The sequence below is a fragment of the Sprattus sprattus genome, assembly GCF_963457725.1.
Source record: "Sprattus sprattus genome assembly, chromosome: 16".
Lineage (NCBI taxonomy): Eukaryota > Metazoa > Chordata > Actinopteri > Clupeiformes > Clupeidae > Sprattus > Sprattus sprattus.
This window is the reverse complement of record NC_137914.1, coordinates 8856598-8866969: the sequence shown is the minus strand read 5'-3', so window position 1 is coordinate 8866969 and position 10372 is coordinate 8856598. Positions and strand designations below refer to the sequence as shown.

At 40.6% G+C, this 10372-nt stretch overlaps 1 protein-coding gene across 2 annotated transcripts in view; it reads left to right on the top strand.

Moving 5' to 3' along the window:
• The first annotated feature begins 2157 nt into the window (after positions 1 to 2157).
• trim33 (tripartite motif containing 33) overlaps positions 2158 to 10372 on the top strand; it is a 33445-nt gene continuing 25230 nt past the window's right edge. For both annotated transcript variants that reach the window (XM_080854342.1, XM_080854341.1), the window contains exon 1: positions 2158 to 2702. In XM_080854342.1, coding sequence (XP_080710468.1) covers positions 2183 to 2702 — 520 coding nt within the window. In that variant the 5' untranslated portion in view covers positions 2158 to 2182. The remainder of the gene's footprint in view (positions 2703 to 10372) is intronic.

Below are 10372 nucleotides of genomic sequence, written 5' to 3'. Positions count from 1 at the left end.
GTATGTTGCTCTGGACACCTCATAGAAATTATCTATGCTGAAAAAAAAATATTTTACAATTAATTCTATTTTTGACCCCAAAATGGGCTATTTGCCTGGACTACAATGCCAGACCGAACTTCCAGACCTCAAATGTTGTGGGCGGGGCTTAGTTCGGTCTGGTATCCAGGCTACCAAATAGTTAGCCTGACGATGTCATACTCATAATTCTAGTCAGAATATGAGTCTGATACTGACCCATCGGGCTGTGATTATGGGGCATGTTTCAACGAACCAGTAAAAAAAATGCCTCTTCGCTCAATTGGATACCTACAACCAATCAGAGCAACAAAGTATGACCATCTGATACATTAAAACTTTGACCGGATCCCGTAGTAAGGATGGCAAAAACATATTTCGATCGACAAATGCCTTGATCGCGTTTCTCTGTTCCTCTTTCAAAATGAATGCTCTGTCAATATCTGTGAGATATGCCTGCTCACGTTATACTTATTAGCAGCAAGGCTAGCTGGCTACTATGTGTTTCAATGGATTTTTGGTCTAAGCATTAGCAATAACCTATCAATAATGGTCTAGATCGCTTCAGTTAAGACCTACAATCCTCGGCAACATTCGTGTTGCACATACACAACTTACCGAGTCAATGTAGATATAAAAAAGTCGTGTAGATAGCTTAAAACACATAATATATGTCCCTCTAACAGGCTCCCGAGACGCCGCCATCTTGGTACGATTTCTAATCTATCTATCAAATCAACTCAAGCGTTGGTTGGTCATCTGTCCATCATCGTATAAAGCCCGCCCTGACAATTTGATTGGTACGACAGAATCCTAACTTCTGATTCTCTCTCCCCAACGACACAGTGTTAAAACTTTTTTCAAAATGTCATGTTAGTCCAACTCAATCGCTGAGATTCCCAAAGATGGTACAAGAGGTTATCTTTCTGGTTAACGTAAATAGTGACAAATGCTGGTCTATTTTGAGTCTGAGTCTGTTTACGGTGGAAGGCCCATGAAGTAATATTAATTAATGATTGGTTAATACCAGTCACCTGACCGGAATGGCGTCATGATCCGATTCCACGGAAGTAATATTAATTATTGATTGGTTAATATCAGGACCTTTGCTTTTTCATTGAGTAACAGTGTCAATTGCCTAGTTTTAGTATTGTTTAAAATTGTGCTGTTTTTCAACATAAATTGTACTTGAATTACAATTGTGGTGGAGCAATTTGGTGCTAGTGGTAAATAACGTAAAGGATTGAGATTACACATCACAAACACACATAATCGATTGTTTTTTTAGCAGGGTTAGGTTATATTACAGTAATTTACACCAGCCAGCTAGATAGCTCTTGAGCTACTGTGTATGGTTAGCTCATGCTCACACACGCTCCTGAAACAGAGATGCATATCCCCATGCTATTGCAATTGCCAATTTTTGGTCAGGTGAGTAAATTAACCAATCATGAATTAGTATTACTTCTAGTTATACCAATCGTAGAAGAAAAAGTCGAAGATGAGTTGAGCTCAGTGGGCTAGCGCATGCTGTAGCCTAAGTGGTTCACAATGAGTGTTGTCACCAGCACCAACAGCCTTAAAAAATACAAAGCAGTGCAGTTCTTATTTGTATGGTATGATCTTAAAAAAATACTTTTCCCAGGAAAAAAATTACAATCTATTATAATGAGAATTTTGACCAAGAGCTTGATGGACCCCCATTCATTTTGGACTATCTCACGAGCGCTCCCAAGGAATTCTGGAAGTTCTCCCCCTAAAGATTCTCAGATCTAGCTGTGTCAGGAAAATGCCAAAAATCCACAAATATATGCAGAGAAGTTCACAAATGGCATGATATTCTTAAATGTTTTTTAGGCTGTGAATAAATGTAACAGACATTTATATGAAAATCTGGAAATACATTTGTGAATCATGTGACATTTCTTTCTGAATCATGTGAATTTATATGTGAATCACAAAGTACATTTGTCAATTGTGTAACATTTATTTGATAATTTTGTAACGGGCGATCCAGCCGACACCACCTTCTCCATTTTGGCGATAGTTGCGTCGTGACGTCAGTCCAACCGAGGTTTGAGAGTGCGTACAACGTCAACCGGTTCAAAGAGGAAGGAAGATGGCGGATAACAAAGGCGAAGGGGATACGGAGAACGGCACTGCTATGGAGATAGTGGTACAGGGGGAAGACAGTGGAATCCCCACAGTTAAAGATACCGATGGCGTGATTGTTATAGAACCGATATCAAATGAAGAGGTGGACGGGCAATCCCAAGATAATGTTTCTCAGGTGCCGACACCCACTGGTGGAGGCAGCGACGGGAGTAACGTTAACAGCGACGCAGGAGGTGGAGGAGAAGGCAGCAGCCGGACTAGTCCAAATGGCAACTCCAATTCTGGGTCCACGGTGCCACCAGCTTCTGGTGATAACACCGTCAACTCGCCCGCAGTTTCAGCCGAAACGTCGCCCTCTCCATCAGCTAACGTTACAGCCGCAGCCACCCCTGCAGCCCCGTTAAACCTACTGGATACGTGCGCTGTGTGTAAACAAAGTCTACAGAATCGAGACTGTGAACCTAAACTCTTACCATGTCTGCATTCATTTTGTTTAAAATGCATTCCTCAACCCGAGAGACAAATTACAGTTCAAGTCCCCGGACCACATGGACAGGACACACATATTGGTGAGTTAAATATCCCGAGAGGGATGATCTGAGTGGTTATGAGGAGAATTCTCTAGAAATTGGCAGCTAACTCAGGCTAACCTTTACCCAGTAACAGCCTCCGATCCTTAGTTAACGTTAGCTCACCACGGCCAAATTAATACTCTGTCTACAAGTAGGAGGCTGCTAACTGCGCAGTTGATGCCAGTTCGCGTCTAACAGGTTAGTTTGCTAGGTGGATCTTCACTGGTTGGTTGATTAACGTGTTCCTACGCTAGTCATCAGGCGCTTGTCAAGTACTTATGACGCTATGACAGTCTTAGTTATTTTTCTAGCTAGTTTTTCTTGCTAATTTCATTCTAAACCTGTGTTGCGTGATGCGATGTTAAATACGAGAAAAATCAACCTCCAGTGTAATGGTAACTGTCACAAATGTTACCTGGCGATCACGAGTTTGGTTGCATTTGGGCTTACTAGTGTGGATAGCTAGTTTAGCTAGCATAGTGACAGAATTGTGTGATATGGTTAACCTTAGCTAACACATACCAAGGAGTCTAAAAATGACAGCACTCTTTGGGATAAGATGTTGGAGATCTTTGAATTTAACGATAATGTTACACATGTCATGTGCAGTGTAACGTTAGTGTCATCATGTCCAGGCAGGGCTCGCAACATCTCTAAATACCTGGTAGCCCCTTTGGCAGGCTCTCTTCAGAAATCGGTTGCCCTAAATGGCTAGCTAAAATAAAACAAACATGTTTTGCCAGACTATTGCCAGAAAACGCAAAAATATCTCTGAAAAAAATCCCCACCATGACCCTATGCCCCCTTAGTGTTATGATGGGCATTTCCTTTTTCAGAGATATTTTAGCTTTTTCTGGCAACAGTTTGGCAAGAAATAATTGATGGGGAATGTAAAAGTGACTTATAAAAAACCACAACCGTGACCCGTAGAAACATATATTCAAGAAAGCATTACATGTTCTTTTTGTTTTAAATGTAAATGTATACATTTACAATCATAAATATTATTATCATGCATCTCACTATAAGCTATAATCTGCAACTGCTATGACTGGCAAACTGTTTCTGTAGTTTACGTTTTAGTTTATTTACTATTATTGAGGTAAACAGACACAGGTCTATCTCTGTAGGGATCCTTTCCATGTGGACAGTCACGCATACTCACTCATGCATACTCACTCATGCATACTCACTCATGCATACTCACTCATGCATACTCATTTGTGCATGCTCATCCAGCAGGGAGAGTGTGTGTGGTAGGCGCGCACGGCTGACACCTGCCCCAATTCCAAGGCACTCGTTCTCTCTGTCATGGCCGCAAAAGAGCAAGCACACTCTTGCAGTTCGTTCACGAAACGCATTCTAGTTACATTTTGAGCTTGTCAGTTGCTGAAAAAATGTGGATGCAAGCCACATGGGATAACATTGTATAGCCTTTTTGCAGTTGCCTGTTATAGCTTTCTAACTCAATACTGGACAGATTTTGATTGTTGATTGTCCGTGGTAAAAGTTTGGATCCCAAAGATAAAAAAATAAAGCCCAGGTTGAAAATTCCAAAGTTTTCCTTTAATTGAGCTGGGTACTTGCCATGGACTAGGCTTCTTAAGTGAAATCTAGCCTATGATAGCTTTAGCTTTCTAACATTAGCTAGTTAAACTTGGACGTTTCTGATATGGCTGCATTGTGTTGGCTAAGAATTAACATTTTCAAACATACATACCAGACCCTGGACGTCTCTCCACCTTGTCTCTCGAAAAACTGTTGCATAGCCTTCATATTGTGTTGTGGTGTACATTTTATGTTATGAGGTATACACGTTTGTCCTTTATGTGCGCAAAACAGTATTGATCTCAGATTTTCTGGTGCACTACTTTGCGTTAAATGGAATGGCAAAAGACAAACAAAACCTAACGAGTACCTTTCTGATTAAAGTGTTCACTTCCTAACAACAAACCATATTTTACTACAAATCGGCAGAAGTCACAGGAGCAGAAAAGGCGAATATTGGAGATAATTTGATTTTTACTCTGGCTCATTTCTGATAGCCCATCGGACAGGGAGTTGTTCCATTTTAGTAGCCAGACAGGAAGACTTGATTGTCCTGGGACGTCAGGCTAGTGATTTAGCAAGCCCTGCCAGGTATTTGAAATATGCAATCATTAACAGTCAGTCGTCTTGAAATATTTGTTTAAATATTTATCGCATCAGCTGGTAAGCTCTTATTCTTCGTGAGTAGCTTGAATGTTAAACTTTTGACTTCAGGAACCATCAATTAATGTTGTTGTACTGTTCACATCGAGTCATGTATTCTTTTCTTGCCCACACTCAAAGGAAACCACACTTGTTATGAATCCATTCACCACAACCACAACAACAGACTTTGCTATGCAATCATAAGCACAAAAGAACTGTGGAGCTTTCTACAAATGCGCATTGCATTCACAAAATAAAAACAATGGAATTATGACCTAGATGTCATAGTTATGAGAAATATATGTCTAAACTTTTTGCTTTTCATGAGAAAAGATCTCATTCTACCAGCGTGCTGCGTAGGTACTTTAAGGTGTGGAGTCACTGATGGTTAATTAGAGTAGATCTACTGACCAAAGCTTACTGTGCCATTAGGTACTCTTCCAATGTGCCCCAGTATTTGACTTATGATCAGTTCATTTCCAATATGGATAGATGAGAGACTGTACCAAATTTGATTGGATTATGGCAGTCTGTCTTGACATCTAGTTTTATTACATGCAACATGTTATAGGCCTACAGATATTGAGTTTCCTGCAGCATAATCTTTGCTCACATGGTCTACTCTGAACATTGAATTAGAAGACAACAATAGTGTGCAGTTATAGTGAAGCACTTGAATAATTGCGTGTATCATTATGTTTTAACTACGTTATATCAAATTGGAGCCTATGAAGCCCTGGCAAATTACAACATCTGTGAGCACAACCCCCCCCCCCCCCCCCCCCACACACACACTTTGCAATGCTGCCTGGGATATATAGTTGAAATGGCTGCCGTCATATTGTTGAGTTATGAAACATTCAAAAGTTCATGAAGGGTTTGTTGACAAGAAAAGTATGGGGTAGGTTATATTAAACGTTATTTTCAGGTGGTTGTCGTTACCTGTAAGTTAATCCTCATTACTGATATCTATTTTTCATTTCTGACAGTAAGCAAAGCTGTAAATGATTTCTGTCTGCAAACTACTGATGTCCTAGAAAAGGTTGTAGAGGTAGATGTTTACAGACTTTGACCTAATAATAATGAAATGGTAAGTGCATAATATGAAACTACAACTGCCTTGGTGGTAAAGGCCTGGTTGACCTGTATGTAAAATCCCATTCCGATGCTCTCACGGCTATATCTCGGATGAATAAATAAGTATTACAGCTCATATGATGCACGCACCAGAGAGATTGAGGGCATCCTGTGTCACAGTGTGTTGCCGAGTTGTGCCCACAGAGACAGCAAAAGACACTGTCCCTCTAATAGCATTTCTGTGCATTTAAAAGATGACAAGCTTTTTTTGACATCTTTTCCTTTCTCAGATGTGCTCATTCAGAGCTTTTATTAAACGAGTGGCCTACATGCTTAGATACTTCTCTCTCAGATGAACGCTGTAGGGTGAGTGGAAGAGCAGTACTGACTCCAGGTGTGAGAGGCTTACATGCTTAGATACTTCTCTCAGATGAACGCTGTAGGGTGAGTGGAAGAGCAGTACTGACTCCAGGTGTGAGAGGCTTACATGCTTAGATACTTCTCTCAGATGAACGCTGTAGGGTGAGTGGAAGAGCAGTACTGACTCCAGGTGTGAGAGGCTTACATGCTTAGATACTTCTCTCAGATGAACGCTGTAGGGTGAGTGGAAGAGCAGTACTGACTCCAGGCTCACTGGAACTGGGCCCAAAGTAGAAATGCAAACATGCATGATTTTACTCCAGTGGTAGCCCGAGTTGTTTTCCTGTCAGGGAGGCTCCTGTGGTTTTCTGTTAAGCATTTGATGGTTGTCTAGTAGTGCACCTCTCTGAGAGGGATTATAAAGCAACACTATGCAACTATTTGCCACTTTTTACATCTCTTTTTGATACAAATTAACATTTTGATGGGATATGGTCGTGTGGAGGATGCTAGCCGTCCAGGCTATGAACCATATAGTTCTGTTGCTCTGTTTGGAACACACAACTCAAATCTAAGAAAAGCTTCACAGCTAGACATTGCCAGTAATACCACTAAAAGACACCAGTTACATGTTAGAAAGATTATTTTAAGTGCCAATTTGGCTGCTAGTGGTCTTTGCAGGGTAGGTTTTGCTATTAGGTAGGTTAGTTTGCCTTGGATGTTTTTGTCATATTTACTTATGTTTTAGCGTTTTCTTGACCTAAAAAGTATTTTATGCAAGTTTGTTCGGGAAATGTATATTACTGTGTAAGAATAGTAGGCTGCATCACATGGCTTGTTCATTTTGAAAGAAACTGGTCTGCTTTTTAATTTTAAGGAACAGCTTGCACAACATAGGTCTACGGACTCATGCATACTCACTCATGCATACTCACTCATGTTTACTCACTCATGCATACTCACTCATGCATACTCACTCATGCATACTCACTCATGCATACTCACTCATGCATACTCACTCGTGCATACTCACTCATGCATACTCGCTTATGCTAGTCACTCATGCATACTCATTTGTGCATGCTCATCCAGCAGGGAGAGTGTGTGTGGTAGGCGCGCACAGCTGACACCTGCCCCAATTCCAAGGCACTTGTTCTCTCTGTCATGGCCGCAACAGAGCAAGCACACTCTTGCAGTTCGTTCACGAAACGCATTCTAGTTAAGTATATGGTGCTTGACATCAGTTGGAACCCCACTGCCAGACCCATATCACTAGAGTCTTTCTTGGGAGGCTGCTCCTCAGACTTCACCTGCAGAGAACAGAGATAGCTGTGGTCACAGCTACCAGTAAAATGAGGGCTAACTGTTTCCACTGATAGTAAGAGTGGCCGCTTGCATGGAAATGAAGCACATGCAAAGCAGAAATAAAAGAAATCAAATTGTGCCCCGTAGGCATAAATCTCACGGAGACCCAGGGTTTGCCACACTGAGCACTGCTATTATTGATTTCTTTTTTCATAATGAGCCTTTGAACTGCAATTAAAAAACACTTGATTTTTGAGTTTGACCCTGATTTTTGAGTTCTTATAAACCTCTTTCCATCATATATTGCATAATGTAGGGTACGTTTTTACCTTTTCACAGATTGAGCAAAGTTAGAATTGGAATACTTAGCAAGAATAATAGCAAGATGAGTGTTAACATGAAGGAAATATAGGCAGGCTTTAAGGGACAAATATAGTTATACGTGACGTTTGGATACATAGGCCTATGCTTTAACATTTTGAGGTTCCCGTCCATATGTAAACACAGCACCTGTTCAGAAACAAACCTCGTGCTGTGAAATCTGAGAAAGATGACAATGTCATAGATAGGCATTAAGTATAACACCAATGATTTCTGAATATAATGTTTGATGCATTTGCAGAAACGCTTCTTTCTGCCCTCTTGGAATTTTAAACCAACCTCTGTTGCTCTTACAAAATGAGGCTAGGCAGCGGAGATAGTGGTGAGGTCCTCTCGCCGTATGTGAGGCAGTTGGCTATCTTCTTCCCCAGCATAGCATACTGCTGAGAATGAGAATAACTTTAAGACCAGGGTCACTGTTGACTTCTTCCATGTGTGAACTAAGAGTTGGATTCGGTCCCTTATAAGAGATTTTTAAACATAAAAACATAAAAGGTGCCTATGTTTCAGCATTTTCTTGATACAAAAAATATATATATTTTATCCATGCTTGTACAGAAAGTGTGTATTATTGTATAGGAATAGTAGGCTGTATCACAGTCAGGTAAAAATATGGTACATTGTACCTAGAGTTGCATACTGTTAAATAAAAGAGAGATCCCCATGCACTTTACTATGTCACAGTTATCTTGCGTAAGAAGGCCATGAACTTAAGCTGACCTTCAACCGTGAGACTGCAAATGTATGTGAGAAAAGCATGCTGCAATATCAGATGCCTTTTCTGCCTTGAAGGATTTTTCCTGATTGTCTCCCGAATACAACCTTTGAATGGAGGAGGTGTTTTTTGGTCAGGGTACCTAGTTTTACCATGTGAAAAGTCACTGCTCATTGACTGCATACTCCATGTTAATTATATAATTTGAATTATATGATGTGTAAAAAAAAACACATGCAATAAACAGAGCTGCCTGGTTTTGTTATGTTTTCTCTTGGTGCATATCATGGTTAAAGTATCTGGGGGTGTCCAAACAACACTTGACAAGAAGCTTTGTTGAATTCACAAGCTTGCAAGTTTATTGAGCACTTCAATGTACAACTAATCCAATGGGCTGCACACCATGTTCTAACTGCCGACTGGCTGACCTAGTTGCTAACTCCCTCCGATGTATCTCCCTCCCTAAAGTCTGTCCCCCCTGTCTGCTTCTCCGCTGCATCTCAATCTCCGTTTCAAAATCCTTTCACACCTTTTTACAAATATAACAAAATGCCTTTCAAGCTGATTGTTAGTTTTGATGGCCTTGATGGTTTATGTGTTCATAGTTAAAAAGATGCTTGAATTGAAATTAAATATACTTCCTTTGTGTTGATTCTACATACATTCTGTAATTCACATTAAAATATCTTATCATATGATTCAGTCTTAAGAAGAAGAAAAGATTAATCACAGTGAAACATTTTTAATCAAATGACGGCACCACAATAAACATAACTATATTAATAGCTACAAATATGGAAACTGAGGTGGGAAGAAATCGTCCCACTGGCTCAAATTTACATTTACATTTAGTCATTTAGCAGACGCTTTTGTCCAAAGCGACGTACAAGGGAGAGAACAGACAAATTCCTGGAAGAACGGGCGGAATCAATGTGAAGTGCTATTAGAAAGTTTTGCGCTTCACTAGAAAGGAATCAAACTACCATTTTGAGCTGTGGTGGTGTGCCTGTAGGATCTCCCACAGAGCCATAGGCAGAGTTGTACCGTCCGCGACCGCAACCCTCTCCTCTGACTGCTGACAGGGCTGCCCCCCACTGCAGGGTTTGGAGGTGTAGCATCAGTTGCATGTAGTTATCTCCCTCTGGAACGAAATACTGTTTTCTGATTGGCTAATGGGGTGTACATTAAGTTCGTATAACCGGACACCTTGGACGTAGTCCCAGTAGAAACGTTAAATCGCCGTTCCATATCAATGCTCATGAATGGTTACCATTGACAACCAACGTAACGGTTTTTTTTTCTTCAAAAAACGCACTACTTTCTCTAACGGGAGCACTAGGCTTCAAATCAAGAATTCATCAGGTTATTATGCATATTAAATTTCCTAAAGATAAAGGAAATTCTAAATAATAATAATAATAATAATAAAAACATTTTTGGATGTTGTAAACGGGAGATAAGCGGGATAACGGCCTCCGAGCTGTCCAGTTCTACGAAGTTAATGGACTTCTGCGGACCAACACCACTCCGCTCCGCGTCGTGGTGTTCTTTGCCCCGCAGCGTCCATTAACTTCGTAGAACTGGACAGCTCGTCGGCCGTTATCCCTTACATGATCTACTGAGCCTACAGCGTTTG